Source organism: Aotus nancymaae, unplaced genomic scaffold, assembly GCF_030222135.1.
Source record: "Aotus nancymaae isolate 86718 unplaced genomic scaffold, 86718_ANA_hifiasm-v0.15.2.pri h1tg000006l, whole genome shotgun sequence".
NCBI classification, from domain to species: Eukaryota; Metazoa; Chordata; class Mammalia; order Primates; family Aotidae; genus Aotus; species Aotus nancymaae.
This window is the reverse complement of record NW_026988417.1, coordinates 50,938,952-50,961,374: the sequence shown is the minus strand read 5'-3', so window position 1 is coordinate 50,961,374 and position 22,423 is coordinate 50,938,952. Positions and strand designations below refer to the sequence as shown.

The following is a 22,423-nucleotide window of genomic DNA, read 5'->3' as shown; positions in this document are numbered from 1 at the left end:
ACTCTAGCTTCAAGCTAGACTTTCTGTTGACCTCATGTTGTGGGAAGGATCGACATACCAAGACAATTCTTCAGTAATTGTGTTAAGCAAGAACGTGACTTTTAGTATCCACGAAGAGGCAGGCTGATGTAGAACTTAGCTTAACTAGACTTTTTAATTTTATAGACAAATAAATAACCAAAAAATTAAATTTGAAAAATCAAGGGACTGATGTGGTATCACTCGTTTTAGTCTTTGATCAAATTATAACATACATATTATAAAGTATATAAATTCTGAGTGTCATCTTGATGAATTCTTATGAAGTCAACAACTGTTTAACCAATATTGGACATTTTCATCAACCTAGGAGCCTCCTTCATGCTCCTTAACAGTTGCTACATACTCCCAAAGGTCACTGTCATGTGACTCATTCAATATTCATTAGTATTGTCTACTTTTTAATTCTGTGCCTAGCCTTTTAAAATCTTGTTTATGACTCATCCATATTGATGCACGTAGCAGTGGTTTATCTTTTCTTTTGTTGCTGTGAAATATTTCATTGTATGGATATGTCAGTATTTACTGTGATCAACATTTGGGGTGTTTCTAGTATTGACTGTTGTGAAGAATACTTCCGTGAACATTCTTGAGCATGTCTTTTGGTCCACATGTGTACACATTTCTGTTGAGTAAACACCTAAGAGTGAAATTGTTGGGTCTTAAGGTATTTGGCTGTTTAGCTTTAAGAGATTCTCCTAGTTTTCCAAAGTAGTTAAATCAATTTACATTCCCATTAGCAGTGTACAAAGAGTTCTTATTGTTCCACATCCTCACCAACATTTGAAATTATTAATGTTTTTAATTTTAACTCTTCTGGAGCATATATACTAAAGACGTATTGTAGTTTTAATTCATAATTCCCTGATGATTTAAAAGATAGCATATTTTCAAATGCCTGTTGATCATTTGAATATCCTCTTTTAGGCTATGACTGTTTGTGTCTTTTGCTGATTTTTCTCTTGAGTTGGTTGTCTTGATTACCTCAGAAATAGATAATTTCAGTTATTCAGTTGTATTGAAGATATCTTCCCTAGTTTTTGGCTTGCTTCTTTACTTTTCTAATAGTGTATCTTGATTGAGATATTTCTTAATTTTAAAAAGTCTATTTTATCAGTTTTTTTCATGGTTAGTACTTATGTTTAATTTAAGAAATCTTTGCCTACCCTGAAGCCAATAATATGTTATCTTTGTTTTCTTCTTTAAACTTGACTGTTATAACTATTGCATTTAGGGTTATGTATGATATATGTAAGCTTCATAGTTAATTTTATTTTCCATATGGAAGTCCAGTTGTTCCAGTATATTTACTGAAAAGACCATCCTTTCCCTACCGTGCAGTAGTTCTTTTGTTGTAACTCAAGGGACTGTTTATTCATGGATTTATTTTTGGACTCTTCTGTTGGTTTGTCTATTGTGCCATTGCCATACTTTTTAAATTATTGTAGCTATATAATAAGTCATGACATCTGATGGTTCAAATCATTTAATTTGTTCTTCAAAATTACCTTGGTTTTCTTGGTCCTTTGAATTTCAATAAAAATTCTGCCCTCAGCTTATAAGCAGTCCTCCTTACCCCCACCACCCACCACAGAAAAAAACCTGATTGGATTTTGTCTAGCTTAATGTAGAATTTATAAATCAACTTGGAGATATTGGACATTTTTCAATATTGAGACTTTCAGTCATTAACGAGGTTATGATTGCCTTCTTATATTTAGACCTTTTATAATTTCCCTTAGGGTGTTTTGTTATTTTGCATGTAAAGGTCTTACATGTCTTTTGTTGACTTCTTAAGGTATGATAATGATATAGTAGTTATGTTTTATAAAAGCCCTTGTAATTTATACAAACATACTGGACTATTTACAGATGAAATGATACAGTGCTTGGGATTTGCTTCCAGTAATCCAAAAGAGTGGAGAAGAAGGGAAGGAGCAAAATAGATGAAACAGGATTAGCCATGAGTTGTTAATTGTGGAAACTGGGTGATGGATATATAGGATTAATTATAGTATTATTCTTACTTTGTGTATATTTGTAATTTCCCATGCAAATAGGTTTAAAAAAGTGTAATGTGACTAGTCTGAAGGTAATGGGTTATCTCATTTGATTGTTCACAGTTAGTTACAGATTGAACTCCTTGTTCTACTCTTTCCCCCTCATCTCACTACTGCACTTATATATTAATTAATATATATATAAGCCAGGCATGGTGGCTTATGAATGTAGTCCCAGCTTCTTGGGGGGCTGAGGCTGAAGGGTCACTTGAGCCCAAGGGTTTGAGGTTGCAGTGAGCCGTGATTACACCACTGCACCCCAGCCTGGGTAACAGAGTGAGATCCTGTCTCTTAAAAAAAAAATTTAATATAAATAAATAATAAAAGTATAATGATTGTAGTAGATTGAAATATGTAATAATTCTTTAAAGAAAACCTCATAGACACCAATTTATTATTCTGAAAATAATTAGTAAGTGAAAGGAAAAGGTCAACCGTTTATTAATCTTTTTCTGTACAGATTATATTCCAAGACTGCCAAGTAGTTAAGAGGGAAAGCATATCTTTAGAAGAATTGTAGCTATTAAGAAACATTGGAGGCCAGGTGTGGTGGCCCACGCCTATAATCCCAACATTTTGGGAGACTGGGGCAGGAGGATTGTTTGAACTCAGGAGTTTGAGATCAGCCTGGGCAACATAGCAAGACCTCATCTCTTCTAAAGACTCAAAAATTAGTCAAGCATGGTGGTACATGCCTGTAGTCTCAGCTGCTTGGGAGGCTGAGGCAGGAGGATCACTTGAACCCAGGAGATAGAGGCTACAGTAAGCTGAGATTACACCACTACCCTCCAGCCTGGGCAACAGAGTAAGACCCTTCTCAAAAACAAGCACAAAAACAAACAGAAACGCTGGATAATATTTAGCTTACAAACTCACCACAGTGCATACTCCTAATGAAATAATGAATCTAGATAATTAGTCATGACTACTAAAGCCATTAGGTGAAATTTAATTGAGAAATGGATAAAACATAATGGATAGGCCAAAGTGGAGTAAGCCTCTCCGATTAGAACTTAAAACCTTGGTTAGGCCAGGTGCTATGATTCATGTCTGTAATTCCATCTATTTGGGAGGCTGAGGCAGGAGGATCGCTTGAGTCCAGGAGTTAGAGACCAGCCTGGGCAACATAATGAGATCTTGTCTTTGCAAAAAATTAAAAAGTTAAAAATCAGCAGGGCATGATGGTATATACCTGTAATCCCAGTGATATGGGAGACTGAGGCAGGGGATTGCTTGAGCCCAGGAGGTCAAGACTGCAGTGAGCTGTGTTCACACCACTACACTGCAGCCTTGGTGACAGAGTGAGGCCCTATCTCAAAACACGCCCTCCCAAAACAGAAAAACAAACAAACAAACAAAAATCTCCTCTGGATAGAAACAAAAACAACTGTCTGAAGACTTTCAGAAGCAAACAGTAGCAGGCAATCTGAGAAGGGAAGTCAGAACCTGAATAGCTTGTATAGTGCTGAGCTTACCATTTTCTTCTCTTTGTCATCCAGCTTTAAGTGAATGGTAGGCTGGGTGGAAAAGTACGTATTGAGTGCAGCCATTAGCAAAAACTCCAAGAGAAACCCCTTATTTCTAGTCATAGGACGAGGAAAAGCCCCCCCTTTTTTTTCTCCCAGCGTTGCCCTGTTACCATCTCCATTTGTAAAATTACATTGCCATAATGGTACATGCACTTAAAATCCCAAGAAGAAAGCCATTTCTCTGGCCAGAGGATTTGGGAGAGACCTCTGGAAGCTCGAGCATGATTTGGAAATCCCAGAGAGAAGATACCTAATGTGTGGGGAGATTCCCTAATTGTGTGTATGAATGCACATGTGTCCTGCCTCTACATATACATGAACAGAGCTACACGTACATGGAACAGAGCCAAAGAAACATAGCAAAGACCTAGAGTGCTGAACTATTTTGTAAACCACTGCTCAAATCTCAGAGTTGTCCCTGAGAGATGCATACGGAGGATAGATTCAAGCAGCATAGTGAAGGCTTTGAAAACTGAAGTGATGACTAGTACCGAGGCCTGTTAGGAACTAGGCTGCACAGCAGGAGGTAAGTGGCTGGCGAGTGAGCATTAGCACCTGAGCTCTACTTCCTGTCATATCAGTAGCAGCATTAGATTCTCAGGAGCATGACCTCTGCTGTGAACTGCACGTGCAAGGGATCTAGCTTGTATGCTCCTTATGAGAATATAACTTAACAAGCTTGATGATCTGAGGTGGAACAGTATTGTCCAGAAACCATCCCCCTGTCCATGGAGAAATTGTATTGCATGAAACCAGTCCCTGGTGCCAAAAAAGTTGAGGACTGCTGCTTTAGAGGACTTAATAGAGCCTAGAATCTCATAACTTAATATCTAGAATATCCAGGATATAATCCAAAATTACTTGACATACAAAGAAACACTAAAATCTGATTTTTTTTTTTTTTTTTTGAGATGGAGTCTCGCTCTGTAGCGAGGCTAGAGTGCAGTGGTGCGATCTCGGCTCACTGCACTTGAACTCCTGGGTTCAAGCAATTCTCCTGCCTCAGCCTCTTGAGTAGCTGGGAACTACAGGCACACACCACCACCTCCAGCTAATTTCTGTACTGTTAATAGAGACAGGGTTTCACCATGTTGGCCAGGATGGTCTCGATCTCCTGACCTTGTGATCCACCCGCCTCAGCCTCCCAAAAATCTGACCATTTTCAAAGAGAAGAGAACATAAGCAGATGATAACCCTGAGATGATCCAGGTGATGGAATTATCAGAAAAAAAGCCTTAAAGTAACTAATGCTAATGAGGTAAAAGTGAACACTTCTGAAATGAGTGGAAAAATAGTTCTCTGAAAAATAAAAACTATGTGAAATAATCCAATGGAAATTTCAGAGCTGAAAAATATAATCTATGAAATATAGATTTACTGCACTGGCTAAATAACAGAATGGAGATGCGTCAGTGAACTTAAAGATAAATCAGTAGAAATCTCAGCAGATCTCGAAGCCTTCTGTATCAAGAGTATATATGTCTGTTCTATAATATACTTGCTATATCCATGTTGCACTCTGTGAAACCTGGTTACAGGCCTTCTGGCTGGTGGATTCATATACTGTCAACATATCCTCATTTATCCTATATTTACTCCTATTTATGTGATGCAAAGACCTGTGCAGTTTAAGCCCCATCTCCCCTGCCACTCCACAGATTTGAGATACGATCTTGGCCTGCCATTTTCCCAGACCTTGTCATTTTAGGGTAAGGATCAAACAGTCAGTGGGTTAAAATAATAATAATCATAAGGAACTAAATAGATCCATTTTTTTTTAATTTGAAAGCTTGGAAAGTAAATGGGGAGAAATGGGTAACGTATGTATGTATATTGCAAAATCTTCTAGTTCAAAGTGAGTACATTTTTTTCCTAAAGATAAACTTAGATATAATGATTATTTTAGTGGAGAAGACATGCTTTATGATAGTTTTTTACTAAATTATCTGTGGTTGAGGATGCATCTAAACTTCTTCGAAATACTTTTCGGATGATTTTTGGGTTTGCTTGGGCTACTTGGCTACTGGCAGTTTACCTGAGTTTTAATAAGTCAAAACAACTGTCTTTTCAATGAAATGATTACTGCGGAAAGAAGAATACTTGTGGCCTTGAAAATGAATACATTTTTTGTGGTGTTTTAAGTGGGTCTAGTGACCTCATAGATGTAGTACATCATATGTCAAAACATTGTCATTGTATTATATATAGTAGTTATATGTTATTAAATATCTCATGAGTTACCTCTAAGCCTAGTACTGTCAATACCACTTAATAATCAGATTTCCTAACAGGTCCCTAGAGGATTTATGTACTAATGAAATTCTGTACTTCTTTCAGATTGATAAAATTCTGTATCTCTTTTTTTTTTCTGGAGATCCATCTCAGAAATTTACATACATTTGCCTTTTAAAAAATAGACTTCTACAAAGTCTGGCATTTAATTCATCTTTTTTGGACATCTGGTTAGTACATATAAATTATATCATATTTGCTTATAGTTTAACAATTAAATAGTTTTCCAATAGGGGAAATATGCTCTAGTATTCATTTGGACATTAAACTAACAGATTTTTCCATTGAGAAGAATATCCATAGAGCCTGTTGTTACCATATAGCAATAAAGTTAGACTTTAGTTACAGTTGAAGTTGAACTCATGCAGGCTGAATTGTCATGCATATTATTTTTCAGTTCCCTTTAAGAAATATGAAAGGATAAGATAGTTCAGAAGTTAAGAACTACTGACATAGCACTGTAGTCTTTTATCTATTAATAGATCAAATTATCCTTTGATGTTTCATCTCCCCCTACCCCCCCCAAAAATGCTTGATTTTGTCTTTGCCAAATAGATACTTGGTTCATGGTATGTGGTAGGCAGAATACTGACCCTTCAGAGAGATTCATATCCTGATTCCTGGAACCTGCCACTATGTTAGGGTACATGGCAAAGAATAATTAAGATCACTAATCAGTTAACTATAAAATATTGAGGTTATCCTAGATTATCTGGGTGGGCTCAATGTAATCACAAGACTCTTTGTGACAGAAGAAGGAGGCAGAAATGGCAGCCCAAGAAGGACTTGGCCTCCTGCTGGTTTGAAGCTGGAGTAGAGGGAGCTGTAAGCTAAAGAATATGGGTGGCCTTTAAAGCTTGAAAAGGCAAGGAAACAGATTCTCTGCTAGAGCTTCCAGAAGGGAATTCAGCCCTGCCAACACCTTGATTTTAGCCCAGGGAGACCTATGTTGGGCTCTGACCTTCAGAACCGTGAGACAATAAATTTGTGTTATTTTAATCTATAAAGTTTATGATAATTTTTATAGCAGCCATAGGAACCACATAGTACCTCTTCAGTTTTTCACTAATAAAATAAAGTTTATATAGTGATTAGTTGAATCCTGCTGTCAATGACAATATGATTTTCTGTGAAGGTCAATTCCAATTTATTGTATTAAGAAGATGTTGATAATATTTTGGGTACTAACGGACAAGGCTTTGTTTACTAGAGGTCTTTATTTTCTACTGTCTAGGAATGGTGACTTGATTCCTTAGTGTAGCTGGAGAATAAGGAATGTACAGTGAGGTAGAATGGGAGTGAAGAAGGAGAAATAAACTAACACTAGAAAGGAACATTGGTGTCTTGGAATGTGATAAATAATCTTCAGAAGCCTTGAACTCCTCAACGAGTTTTTCATTATTTGCATTATATGTGTTTGTGTTTGTTAGTAAATACTATAAATTGGAATTTTAAAAAGTTTTTATAGTCAGCACAGCTTGAACTATATTAGAGTGGTAAGCAATCGTTACATTTTGCCACAAAATAGCTTATCAACATGATAAGCTTATAAAGGACTCAGTGGTTAAAAGGAAAGCTAGAGTTTAGAGAAACATGAAAAAGAATGAAGCATTTCTGATAGAAGATAATGAACAACCTAACCAATCATTGACTGTCACTATAATTAGTCTTCCTGACAATATCAAAAAACTTACTCTACTCCCTTATGCCTTTACTAGGATGAGAAACTGAGGGTCCAACAAAGATTATAAGCTGGCACAGTTTTTTTTTTCTTTTTAAAGACCAAACATAAATAAATAAGTTAAAGCTATACTGTCAGTTTTTTTGTTTTTTGTTTTTTGAGACAGACTTTCGCTCTGTTGCTCAGGCTGGAGTTTAGTGGCCATGATCTCAGCTCACTGCAGCCTCTGTCTCTCGGGTTCAAGTGATTCTCCTGCCTCAGTCTCCCAAGTAGCTGGGATTACAGGTGCCCGCTACCATGCCCAGCTAATTTTGTATTTTCCGCAGAGATGGGGTTTCACCATGTTGGCCAGGCTGGTCTCCAACTCCTGACCTCAGGTGATCCGCCTGCCTCGGCCTCCCAAAATGGTGGGATTACAGGTGTGAGCCATTACGCCTGGCAGTTTTCTTTCTTTCTTTCTTTCTTTCTTTCTTTCTTTCTTTCTTTCTTTCTTTCTTTCTTTCTTTCTTTCTTTCTTCTTTCTTTCTTTCTTTCTTTTTAATGCTTGTGTTTTTGTCTTTTTGCATCAAGTGGATCACATGCTATCCCATGTGTGAGAGATGAGTTAGGTGCTTAAAACTGAGGATATGGAGGGACTTTTGGTTATTATTAATGGTGAATTCTGGGGTAACACTAGCAGAATGCATGGGAGGTGGGGTGGAACACAAAATTGTTGCAGAAGAGATCAAGAACTAACTGGCCAGTTTGGGGGGATCATTTGTGTACATTAAAATCCAAAAGACGTATTGGAGAGGGTAGCACCTTTCATGGAATGAAGGAGCTTGTCCCAGGGTATGTGAATGACTACAATAAGGAGGGGACAATAGCTGATGTAGTCTGGTAGCATGAGAGTCAAAGCTAGGGTTTTAGGGAAGGGAGAAGAGAAAATAATTCAGAAATGACAATGAGTTACAAGGAAGTTCACTCCACTACCAGGACTTGGTCATCTGAGATATGAGAGAGAAAATATATTTTCTCTTATATGGGAGAGAAGCCATTTGTTTAAAAAGGCTGGAGCTAGAGTAGAACTCCTAGAGGGGAGAGAGGTTTCAGTTGGTGCAAGAAAGGTGAAGAGTGTGCAACAATAATACTGAGGAAATAGGACATTTTGGACATAATGGGATTCGCTTTGATGATCTCCTATGCAGGTTGCTGTAAATATTGAAGGGGAGGTGTTTGTGAGAGGCAGGCTTATCAAGAGATGCCAGATCCTGTGTAATTTTCTCTTGCTACCATATAAATTACCACAAACTTAATGGCTTAAAACGATACAAATTTATTGTTCTGTAGTTTTACAGCTCATAAGGCCAACACGGGTTTTACTGGCCTAAAATCAAGGCATCAGCAGGGCTGCATTTCTCTCTGGAAGTTTCACGGGAAAATCTGTTTCCTTGTGTTTTCAAGCTTGTAGGAGGCTGCTTGAATTCCTTGGCTTGTGACTACCTTCTTTCACTTTCAAAACCAGCAACTTTGCATCTTTTTAAAAAAATTATTTCAATAGGTTTTTGGGGAACGGGGTGTTTGGTGACATGGATAAGTCCTTTAGTGGTGATTTCTGAGGTTTTGGTGCACCCCTCACCCAAGCAGTGTACACTTTACCCAATGTATGGTCTTTTATCCCTTGTCCTCCCTCCCACCCTTCCCCCTGAGTCCATATAGTCTATTGTATCATTCTTACGCCTTTAACTTGGTATCTTTTTGATCCTTCTTCTCTCTGGTATATCAAACCACAGCCAGGAAAGGTCCTTTGCTCTTGAGAACTCACATGATTACTTTGGACCCACTTGGATAATCCAGGATAATCTCCACATCTCAAGATTCTTATCCTTAATTACATCTGCAATGTCCTTTTTTTGTCATGTGCGGTAACATCTTCATAGGGTCCAGGGATGAGGGAATGGACATTCTTTTTTTTTTTTTTTGAGACAGAATTTCGCTCTTGTTACCCAGGCTGGAGTGCAATGGCGTGATCTCGGCTCACCGCAACCTCCGCCTCCTGGTTTCAAGCAATTCTCCTGCCTCAGCTTCCTGAGTAGCTGGGACTACAGGCACGCACCACCATGCCCAGCTAATTTTTGTATTTTTAGTAGAGACAGGGTTTCACCATGTTGACCAGAATGGTCTCGATCTCTTGACCTCTTGATCCACACGCCTCGGCCTCCTAAAGTGCTGGCGTGAGCCACCGTGCCCTGCTGACATTCTTTGGCGGCTACTATTCTGCCTACCACAGGGCTCCCTCTTTCTTCCTGCTAGTATTGGGATGGAGGCCAGGTGGTATAGCTTCAGGTGTATGGTACCTGATTACATCTGAAATTCATTCTGAGGCGCGCACTTTCTCTCCACCTTCAGGTTTTATGTGAGGCTTACTTGAGACTGGGGATGGATGTAGGCCTCACTCTTATTTCTGAAAAGGGGATAAGGTGCTCCTGTACTCTGTGGACAAGATTAGTCTATTTACATGAATAGGAAGCTCAGACATTATTTGAAAAAATGTATTAGTTGAATTTATTGGAATAGTGTTTTCCCACTAAGGGAACTGTATTGTTTAGTTTTTGTTTATTTAATGAGGTTTAATGAGTATCTCACATCTTGACGTTCAGCTGGCTAGAGTTGTAGTGTCAGTTGATGTTTGTCTTGAGCCAGAACCCTGTCTGGCTGGCTCTAAGAGGTCTGGTTCATAAAACCAGATCTGATTCTTATTCTTACAAGTCAATTTTCAAATTTAAATTGATTGTAGAGATAGCTGTAAAACCAAGAATGTGTTTTATTTTGCCAATATTTTATATGGGTTGTAGAGGTGGCTAATACATTTAGTATTGAATAAATTGAGAATTACTGTTTAATTTCATTTTTTCTTTGTATATTAAACAACTAATCTAAAAAGTATTAAGTATTTGGGCCTTTGTTTGCAAGTTAAAATAGTTCTAAGAAATAATTATCTTTTCAGTTATACAAATTCAGTAATCTGCAAAAGCAAGTTAGAGTTTTTCATAAATGGTAATCAACGTAGTTAAGGATTGTTGCTTGGGTTTTGTATTCTACCGGTCAGTTAAATATCAGCACGACTTTTAATTAATGTTAGTAGATCCATCAGTTCCCAAAATACCTGTGGTATCAGAATTAACAAACCTAAATTCCAAAGTAGGTCAGTGGGTTGTTAGGTTAGAGGAAAAATGTAGTTTTAATTTTTAAAATTCCTGAGTTAGCCATTTTTAATTAATAATTTTTAAATTATTATTAACTAGATGAAACTTTTTTTCTTTAAATGAATAGAACATAGGAAAATAGTCTCTGTTACTTATGTTTTTGTTTTCTGGAATAGGTAACAGGTTGTGTTTTATCTTATTAGCCTCCTCATGTATAGCTAGGCCTCTAGTACTGGACAGTTAAAAGGAAAAGAAAAAATGCAGCACTTAAGCTTTCTGATTTTAAAAGTAATGCATGTTCATGGGAGAGATTTTAGAAAGTACTAAAGAAAGAGTAAAAAACACCATCCGTAAAGTAATTACCTAGGAGCAACCACAGTTTTATATGTTCAGGTTTATGTCTGATATATTTTCATGCTACTGTTACTGCGGTTAGACATTTAAATCTGTTGTAGCTTTACTATTTTTATTTTATTTTTATTTTTTTGAGACAGAATCTCGCTCTGTCTCCCAGGCTGGAGTACAGTGGCGAGATCTTGGCCCACTGTAACCTCTGCCTCCTGGGTTCAAGCGATTCTCCTGCCTCAGCCTCCCAAGTAACTGGGATTACAGACTTGTGCCACCATGCCTGGCTAATTTTTGTATTTGTAGTAGAGATGGAGTTTCACCATATTAGCCAGGCTGGTCTTGAACTCCTGACCTCAAGTAATCCATCCACCTCAGCCTCCCAAAGTGCTAGGATTACAGGCATGAGCCACCGCACCTGGCCTAGCTTTACTATTTTTAATAATATCTCAATTAATATAAAAGTTTAGGTACATCTTTGATTATTTTCTTATTTCTCAAAGTGAAATTACTGGGTCAAAGGGCATAATTTTCAAACTATTTATAAATCTCATCAATTTATTCTTTAAGAAAGGGAAATTCCTCCTTTTCCTAGTTTGTAAATTCCTTCTATTCCTAGTTTGTTGAATGTTGTTTTTTTTAAAATCATGAATAGATGTTGAATTTTGTTAAATACTTTTTCTACATCAATTGAGATCCCGCGTACATATGATTTTTATCCTTTATTTTGTTAATGTAGTGTATCACATTGATTGCTTTTATTAATATGTGTTGAACCCTGCTCAAATCTCAGGGATAAATGCCAATTGAGTCATGTTGTATAATCCTTTTAATTTACTGCTGCATTTGGATTGCTAGTATTTTGTTGAGAATTTTTCATCAGTATTCATCAGGGGTATTGGACTGTAGTTTTTTTCTTATGTTGTCTTTGGCTTTCATATCAGCGTAGTGCTGGCCTCATAGAGTTTGGAAGTGTTCCCTTTTCAGTTTGTTGGAAGCATTTGAGGGGGATTGGTATTAAATCTTTTACTGTTTGGTAGGATTCTTCAGTGAAGCCATGTATATCATCCTGGGCTTTTCTTTGTTGGGAAGTTTTTGATTCAACATACTTAGAAGTTATACATGTCTTCACATTTTTATCTTATCATTCTGACTTTTATTATCACTGATGAATTTGTCTATTCTTTAAAAAAATTATGTACTCTCTTGGAGAGTCATCTGTGCTGTTGCATGTAGTCTTCTCTTTGTTGTATAGCATTCCAATATATGAACAACACATTTTGTTTATCCATTGTACTGTCAGTGAACATCTTGGTTGTTTCTAGTTTTGGACCATTATATATAAAGCTGCTGTGAACTCTGTTCAGATTTTCTATTCATGATTCAGTCTTGGTGGTAGATGTTATATTTCTAGGAATTTATTCATTTTTTTCTAGGTTATCCAATTTGGTGGTGTATATTCATTTTTATAATACTTACTATTTCTGTGACATCAGTTGTAATTTCTCCTCTTTCATTTCTGATTTGAGTCATCTCTTATTCTTAGTGTAGCTAAAGGTTTGTCAATTTTGTTCGTCTTTTCAAATAAACAACTGTTTTGTTGATTTTTTTCTTTTCATTTTTCCTATTCACTGTTTTATTTCTACTCCAATCATCCTTCCTTCCTTCTGCTCACAATGGGCTTTGTTTGTTTTCTTTTTCTAGTTCTTTGAGGTATAAAGTTAGGTTGTTTGAGATCTTTCCTTTTTTTTTTTATTTTCTTTTTTTAGGCACACCTCTGCTGGCAGGAATCTTTCTTCATTTTTAATGTAAGCATTGACTGAAATAAGATTCCCTGTCAGAACACTTTTGCTGCATCCCATAAATTTTGGTATGTTGTGTTTTTGTTTGCCTCAAGATGTTTTCTGATTTCTCTTTTGATGTCTTCCTTGACTCTTGGTTATTCAACTGTGTGTTTAAATTTCTGCTGCTTATGAATTTTCTAGTTTTCCTTCTGATACTGATTTCTATTTTCATTTCATCGTAATCAGAGAAGATACTTAGTATAATTCAATCTTAAATTTGTTAAAACTTGTCCTGTGACCTATTAGGTGATCTGTCCTAGAGAACCTGTGTAGTTGAGAATAGTGTGTATTCTGCTATTGTTGGGTGGAATGTTCTGTGTTTGTGTGTTTGGTTCATTTGGTCTATACAGTTGGCCTTCTGTATCTGCAGGTTCCACATCTGTGGATTCAGCCAACTGTGGATAAAAATATTCAGAGAATAAAACCATTTACAAATAATATAAATTTAAAAACCAATAAAGTATAACACCTACTTACATAGCATTTATATTGTATTATGCATTATAAGTAATCTAGAGATGATTTAAAGCGTAGGGGAAGAGACACATAGGTTATATGCAATTGCTACATTATTTTATGTAAGGGACTTAAGCATCTGCAGATCTTGGTATTAACATTATTTGATAGGGGTTCCTGGAACCAGTCCCTCTCAGATACTGAAGCATGACTCTACTGTTACACTGTTTAAGTCCATGCTTTCCTTCTTGATTTCTCTTTCATTATCTGTCCGTTATTGAAAGTGGGGTATTGATATCTTGTGCAACTATTGTATTTGCTATTTCTCCCTTCAGTTCTGTTGATGTTTGCTTAATATATTTGAGTCCTCTGATATTGGGTACATATATATTAATAATTGCTATATGTTCCTAATGAATTAACTCTTATTACTATATAATGTACTTCTTTGTCTCTTATGTTTGACTTAACATCTTTTTTATCTAAGTATGGTCACTCGTACTCTTTAGGCTGCCATTTGCATGAGATCTATTTTTCCATTCTTTCACTTTCAGCTTCTGTTCTTAAATGTGAGGTGAATCTTGTAGTCAACATGTAGTTGGATCTTTTTTTTTCCAATCTGTTCAGCCACTCTACGTATTTTGATTGGGGAGTTTAATCCATTTATGTTTAAAGTAGTTACTGACAGAGAACGGCTTGCTTTCTGTCATTCTTGTAGTGCTATTGTCCCTCTTTTCCTTTCCTCCTGTTTTTCTCTATGTTTCATTGACTTTTTTTTTTTTTTTTGGTAGTTGTGCTTTGATTCCCCTCATGTTTTCTTATGTGAATCCTCACATATGATTGCCATGGGACTTATATATAAAACACCTTATAGTTATAACAGTCTATCTTAAGCTTATAATAATCTAACTTCAATTGCATATAAAAATTCTACTCTCTTACTCCCCCCTTGTTATTGATGTCACAGTTTTATCCTTTTATATTGTATACTCATTAACATTTTTATAGTTATAGTTTTTTTTAATACTTTAATCTTTTAACTTCTGTACCAGAATTAAGTGATTATTTTTAGTTTATTCATGATGTTTTAAGTTACTTTGCTTTCTTTTACAAACAAGGTATAGAATTTAAAATTGGTTATATACATTTTTGTGACAGACTTCTCAATTTTATGTTTAAAAATTATTCAAAAACCCTTTTAATGATAAATTTCTATTTAAGTTGAATGAATCTAACTTTTTTTTTTGTTTAAACAGAATTCTGAAACTTAACAGTTGATCATATAGAAGAGTACCTTGAACCTATAGTTTCCTGAAGAATCAGTTTAAAAGATCCAAAGAGTACAAAAGGTAAAGAAAGTTGCATCTTAGAATGCATCATAAAATGATATTTTTTCCAGAAAAATGGAAGAATCTATCAACTATTTTGACACACTAATTTAAGGAAAGTTTAATAAAAAATTTGTGTGTGTGTGTTAATTTGTCACCAAACATAGTACCAGTTATGTTCTGATAATTACTTTAGATACTGGGGATTCAGTGATGAACAAGACAGAAGCTGTCCCTGCTCTCATGAGGACTGCCCTCTAAAGGAAGAGAAATAATACACAAATGAGAAATTTGTGGTTTGTACTGTGCCGAGAATTAAAATGGATAGTGTAAGGCTGCACACAGTGGTTAATCCTAGCAGTTTGGGAGGCTGAGGTGGTATCAACTAGAAGTTTGATACTAGCCTGGCCAACATAGTGAGACCTCCCCTCAACACCACCAAAAATTTAGAAATTAGCTGGGCGTGATGATGTATGCCTGTGATCCCAGCTATGTGAGTGGCTGAGGCAGGAGGATCACTTGAGCCTAGGAGGTTGAGGCTACAGTGAACTGTGGACTGTAATTGTGCCATTGCGCTTCCACCTGGCTGGCAGAGTGAAACTCTGTCTTACACATACAAAAAAAGGATAATGTGTTAGAGACTGGTGACTGCTTTCATTAGGCAGTCAGAGATAGCCTCATTTCAAAAGGGAGAATTTTAGTTGAGATCTGAATGGCAGAAGGAGCCAGCCATTTGAAGATCTGAGAGAAGAGCTTTATAGGTAGTGAAAACAAGAATGACAGAAAATGTTCTAGGAACATAAAAAGCAGAATTGACTGGAATATAGTAAGTGATGGGGAGAGTGTATGGAGTTCAGGTTGGGAAAAAAAAAACAGAAGCAAATTTACAGAAGAAAGTCAAATGTTCTGTTTTAAGTAAATGGCATTTTGGACACCTTTAAAATCTGTAGAAATGTCTAAAAAGCAGTTGGATATCTGATTGCATTTGACAATCTATTCTAGGAGTGTGGATTTGGGAGTCATTGGCATATAGAAGTGTGATTTATCTAGGAAGTGTATACAGATTGAGAAGAATTCAGCCCTGGCACATGCCAGTATTAATTAGAGGAGAAGGAGCAGCCAGCAAGATGAGTAGAAAAGCAGGGGAATGTTCTGTCACAAAAACCAAGAAAAGAAAGTATTTAATAAATGCAGAAGTGGTCATCTATATCACATATTACTTAGAGATCAAATAGAGAATAAAACAGCCATTAGACTTGGCAATATGGAGATTTCAGATAACTAATAAGAGTGAGCAATTTGAGTGGAGTGGTGGGTGGGGTTGAAAGCCTAATTAAGAGTGATGAAGAAAGAATATGAGGCACTGCTAGTTAGAGATGGCAAATAATACAATTGAATTTTATTTTCTCTTGAAACCTCACTGAAGCTAAAGCAAAAGGATTTTTACAAAAGACATAACTTCACAAGGACAGAGAGAATCGAGAAGAAACAGTAGCAACAAAATTTGGGACTGAAAAGCAAAACAGAGCATAGTAACTTTCTTGCAAATCCCAGGATCCTAAGCCCACTGTGGGAAAGCTGAGAAACAAACTTCTTGGCACTATAGAACCTCCACAATTTTTGTGAATTGAAAACACTCTTTATTTCTGGAAATAGGAGTTATGGTGGAACTAAAACAGGATGATTTGTTGCAAATCTATTTAAGGGGTGATTATATTCCATGGATCCTTTCTAAACTTTGAAACCAAGGCAGCCACCTTTTTCCTATCTTAGCAGAAGTCTGAAGATTTGTTCCCTAGTAAGTACAAAATAAAGAAGCAACAAACATGCTGAGAATGGGAGTAACATATTAAAAATAGAAGGGTTAAGAACCCAGGCTACCAGGTTTTTATACTCTTCAGGCAGGAGTTGAGAAGATGCATAATTCTTTTCTCTGAATTATAATCATCTTAAAAGAAGAGATCTAAAGATTCTGACATTGAGAATGCCCCAAATAAATATTTCAACTTGATAACCCTATAATAAAGAACAGTCAGCAAGCTGTATCACACAGAGCTTCCAGTTTTTTAGCGCTTACCCTTAAATATGAGCTCATGTTCAGAGATCAGTAGACATTTGAGGAAAAACCTCTTATCTGCAAGACAAAGGCCAAACCAAAAGATAAAACACCAATTTAGGGGAAATGAAGAGCAGTTAGGCAGGTGAAAATCAAACACAAACCTTAGGTAAAGGTAAGAGGGATGTTGTATCCATGAAACATGAATGAGAAACGATAAGAAATGAAATTAGAAATGAGGCCGGGCTCAGTGGCTCACGCCTGTAATCCCAGCACTTTGGGAAGCTGAGGTGAGTGGATCACCTGAGGTCAGGAGTTCAAGACCAGCCTGGGCAACATGGTGAAACCTCGTCTCTACTAAAAATACAAAAATTAGCTGAGCACAATGGCATGTGCCTGTAATCCCAGCTACTCAGGAGGCTGAGGCAGGAGAATTGCTTTGAGCCAGGGAGGCAGAGGTCGCTGTGAGCTAAGATTGCACCATTGTACTCCAGTCTGAGTGAAAGAGCAAGACTTCATCTCAAAAAAAAAAAAAAAAAAAAAGAAATTAGAAATGAAAAACTCATTTGAAGGGTTGAAAAATAAAATGACCGATTGAAAGTAGAGCAAAGAGATGGAAAATGGTAGAGAAAAAAGAAAAAAATTACCTGTCCAGAATCGCCAGTGTTCAGTTAAGTGCTCCAGAAGGAGAGAGTGGAAATAGAGGGGAAAAAACCAAAGAATAGAGAACAACTCAACAAAACTCTCCAGAATTGGAGGACTTGAGTTTCCAGTTAGGAAAAGTCTGTTGAGCGACCAATACAGATATAAAAACAAGCCAAACAGGGCATATCACTGTTCAGTTTTAGAAAACAAGGGAGCTTCCAGAGTGAAATAAGTAACAGGTCACATCTAAAGGATCAGTAATCAGAATGGCTTTGCACTTCTTGTTATCACACTGGAAACTAGAATGTAGTGGAACCTTCAGCATTCATAGGGAAAAGTGATTTTCAACCAGATATTCAGTATCCAGCTAAACTATTGATTAAGGATAGACTAATGACAGTTTTAGACTTATGAAGTCTTAAAAAATTTGCCTGTCATGTCCCATTTCTTAGGCAGTTATTGGAGGAATTACTCAACAAAAATAAAGAGGTAAACTAAAAAAGATGAAGGCATAGGATACAAGTAACAGGGAATATGACCTAACTAGAGACCCAGGGAATCACCAGGATCATGGGGAATAATGATCACAAGAAGACAGCTGGTCACTAGGTTAGTAGATAGTTTCTAGTCCCAATAGGAACAGGTTGGAAGATTTCAAGAGAAAGCACCGTGAGAAGGTGAAATTGGTAGAATGTGTAATGAGTTTGAAGAAATAGTAGATTTAGACAGGGAAGAATTTGTAGCTAAGTTGGTAATAAGTATAAACAAAAGTAGGTAAACAAAAAAATGGTAACTCTAGGAAAAACTGCTCAAAAGGAAAAGTAATTATTGTATACTATATGGCCCAGCTATGAATTGGCATTTACAGAGACATAATGATGTTAAATCCAAATATAACCACCTAACCAAAATTATGATATTGGGAAAGTGTGCATGTGTATGAATAAAATAGTAACATGATGCATGCTGAGCTGGGAAGTCATATCACCGGATGACTCTGATCTCAAGTTGCTTAAGTAAAGGGGCATTTGATTCTTAGCTGTAACTTTATCCTTTATAATTGGGGAACTTTATTTTTTTAATTTTTGATTTTAATTTTTGTGGGTGCCTAGTAAGTGTATATATTTATGGGGTACATGAGATGTTTTGATATAGGCATGCAATATGTAATAATCATATCATGTAAAATGGGATATCCATCTCTTGAAGCATTTATCCTTTGTGTTATAAACAATCCAGTTATAGTTATTTTAAATACAACTGTGAATTTTGGATTCTAGTAACTGCAACTGATCTTTTTAAAGACATATTATTGCATATCATTGTGGCCTAATCATGTCAAAGTTAAAAAATAATGAAATATATTCTATATTACTTTATATGTGTGACATTCCACTTCAGTTTGTGTAGGGATGTGGCATGGCATCTGTATCCTTAGACTCCACAGCATGGACGAGTGTGACTCTAGCTAGTCTCTTTCTGAATGGAAAGCATGGAACCTGCAGTAGTCTCCAAACAAAATATTTTGGCTTTTCCACCTTACCACTTTGTCTTGTTAAAGTTAATTTGATACCATTTAAAAAAGTTTAAGGGAATCTTCTTACATTTGCTCTAGGGTGCATGTCTGGCCTATTTTACTTATTCCTTTCCCTTTCCCTTAAGTAAAGCGTATCTGTCAACTGACTGGAAAGATGAGGATCTTGTGCTAGACTGTTAAGCGATGTATCTGACTGGGCACAGTGACTCATGCCTGTAATCCCAGCACTTTGGGATGCCAAGGCAGGTAGATCACTTGAGGTTTGGAGTTCGAGACCAGCCTGACCAATATCGTGAAACCCCATCTCTACTAAAAATACAAAAATTAGCTGGCCTGTCATCCCAGCTACTCAGGAGGCTGAGGAGGAAATCACTTGAACCTGGGAGTTGGAGGTTGCATTGTGCTGAGATCAAACCACTGCACTCCAGTCTGGGCCACAGAGGGAGACCCTGTCTCAAAAAAAGGAGAGAGAGAGAGAGAGAGAGAGAGAGATCTTACGTTGTTCTATTAGCTGGACAACAAATAATTTTTAGAAGAATATTGTTAACAACAATAGCGAAACAGCCTAATAAAGCATCAGCCTGTATCTTCTAAACTATATTGGATTCACCCTTCTTGTAGTCAGCAAGTCTCTTCCTGTAGAATAATCCTTAATTCTTGGTGTTCCCCAGCCCCCACTCACCACCACTTTTTTTTGGTAGTTTGTCTTATTTTTTACCTTTTGATAATTAAGCCACACTGATGGCTTACTGAGTGCTTTATAAGGCTCAGATCTGGCCTTTTAAAACTTTTTCCTGTTAACAATTCTTTTTGAATTCACTGAAATTCGCTCTGTGAGTGTTATACTGTTCTTCTTGTTCTAGTGATAGAACCAGCCTTTGTTTTTACTATGAAGATAAATACGTCTGTTGGACCAGAGGGCTATACTTAGGTGGCCTTTAAATTCTCTTCTACCTCTAAAATTCTGTAATTCTATGCTCTATCTGGTGATACTACCCCAGACACTTAAAATCATAACATTTCATCCTGGTGTTAGTCCTTTTTATTTTATTTTTTCTGTCTTTGACCCTGGCATTCATTTTCTTTTAAGAACTCTTAGCCCTGACTATGGTAGTGAGCACCTGTAATCCCAGCTACTCAGGAGGCTAAAGTGGCAGGATTGCTTGAGCCCAGGATTTCAAGGTAGCAGTGAGCTATGTTCACGCCACTGCACTTCAGCATGGACAACAGAGGGAGACCCCCATCTCAAAAACAAAAAGAAAAAAAAATTGTGAGCCCCTCACAGTTCTACTTCTGCAGACTAACCACATAGGCAATGCAGCAATGTTACCAAGGGTAATTCTCCCTTCTCATGAAGGGTCATTTGAAAACAGTGACTGAATGTTTTAGAATCTCATGTTCTTGTAATATCTTTAATCTTCTCTGGTTTAGAAATGCTCCAATGAACATTTTCTTTGAATTGTTATGTTGATACTCAAAAGCTTTCAGATATTGGAGGATTTTGGATTTCAGGTTTTCAGATTAGGGATACTCAACCTCTAGAATATAGAGAGACAAATTTTAGGCTTGTGATCCAGCTTTGAAGCAGTAAGTTTTACTGCCTTCAATTTGGGTATGAGTCTTTATAGTAAGGCTTTCCTGTGCTTGACTTGCCTTTGCCATTTTACCACTTGTATTCTCATTTTATGCTCTAGTAATTAAAACTTTAAATTGTAACATGCCAGGTTTTCCATAAGGAAAATGCTAAACCTCTTAGTTTCTCAAGTTCAATATTCTCTTCTCTCACTAAGGCCTGTGCCTTTACAAATTGCCATTCCTGTCTCTTAGAATTCTTTCACTTATTACCTGTTTCTGTCCTCCAGCCTGTTGCTTCTCAAACTTAAATGGTCATACGTTATCACATGGATCCCTTGTAAAAATGTAGATTCTGGTTCATTAATACTAGGGTAGGGCCCAAGATTTTGTCTTTGAAAACAAGCTCTCAGAGGATGCTGATGCTGCCCATCCCTACACCATATTTGCAGTAAAAAAAATCTTGACTCCCTAACAGACTTACTGTCATCAGGAATATTTCCTCTGTTTTCCTCCTCTAATTTCCACAGGTATGCATAATTGTTCCTTGCCCAGTGATAGCATTACACAGTATATACCTTCATTACGCCTCTTATTATAATTTTTAGATATCTATCTTCCTGCTCAATTGTAAATTTTTTCTACAAGGACTGTGTCTTTCACTGTTGTATACCCAAAGCCTGCTGTACTGTTTAGCAGAAAATAGGCTTTCAGCAAATATTTATTGCCGAATAGATGGTGTTATTACAGACTATTTGAAGTTATATAGTTAAATATATACTGAATATTGAGAATGTCCATTTTATTTTTATTATTTAATAGTAAAGAGAAAGTTAATATGAACCTGAATTACTTTTTTTCTTGTAGTTCTTTTTTAGGAGGGGAAAAAAGCCTCAAATGTACTTCAGCCGTAGGTATTTGCTTGAAAATAGTGTTCTAGTCTTCAGTACAAATAAAACGTTTTGAAGTCTGTGTGATTACATATAGTATTTCTCAAGATAACTTTGTGGAAGTAAGATTTTTAGAAAACTAATGACCATTTATTATTATTTTTTCACCTAAGGAGAAGTACAAATGTCTACCACAAGACGAAAACGTAGTATGTTATGTTGTTTACCGTAAGCTGTGGTAAAATGAGCTCGATTGTTGACAGGTATGTTCTTGAAGACTGTTATTTTAAATTACATATAGTTATTTAAAATGAACTATTAGAATAATGGTCTATATTAAACTGATAAAAGGAGTTTTCTGCTTAAACGTAATTATTGCATTCAGTTTCTGTGTTAAATAAATACAGTGTAAAAATAAGCAAGGTCTTATCAGTATTTTCTAGAGCCAAAGTCAGCAGCATATGGCTTATGTTTTAAATGAGTCCTGAGCTGTAATTTTGAGTGATTTGATCATAGCTGCTCTGAAGGAAATTCTGACAGTTGCAAATGTTTCCCTGGAACCTTGTAGAGTCCTTTTTCTCCTTATCTAACTTTATCCCTTCAAACATCTTTGCATTTGTGACTGATAAGAGGTAACTGTAATTAAGATTTCATTAGTTAAAATTGTAATCTTTACATCTTACTCTTGGGAAAAGGGTAAATCTCCGTATTCCTATGATTTTAATACTTGAAATTTTTGGAGGGGGGTGGAAGGGGGCAGTGAGGGTTAAAAACTATTGGGTACTGTGCTTACTACTTGGGTGCTGAGATCATTGGTACACCAAACCTCAGTGACATGCAATCTACCCGCGTGAAAAACCTGCACATATACCCCTGAACCTAAAGTAAAAGTAGAAAAGAAAAGACTTTAAGTTGTCTTTATTTTTTACATTTTAGCGTCTCTTATCATAATTTAATTGGTAGC

At 36.4% G+C, this 22,423-nt stretch overlaps 1 protein-coding gene across 6 annotated transcripts in view; it reads left to right on the top strand.

Annotated features, from left to right (window-relative positions):
- The window catches only part of CLOCK (clock circadian regulator), a 141,441-nt gene that overhangs the window by 70,983 nt on the left and 48,035 nt on the right, over nucleotides 1–22,423 (top strand). For all 6 annotated transcript variants that reach the window (XM_064367247.1, XM_064367271.1, XM_064367242.1 and 3 more), the window contains 2 exons: nucleotides 14,688–14,780; nucleotides 21,633–21,722. In XM_064367247.1, coding sequence (XP_064223317.1) covers nucleotides 21,676–21,722 — 47 coding nt within the window. In that variant the 5' untranslated portion in view covers nucleotides 14,688–14,780; nucleotides 21,633–21,675. The remainder of the gene's footprint in view (nucleotides 1–14,687; nucleotides 14,781–21,632; nucleotides 21,723–22,423) is intronic.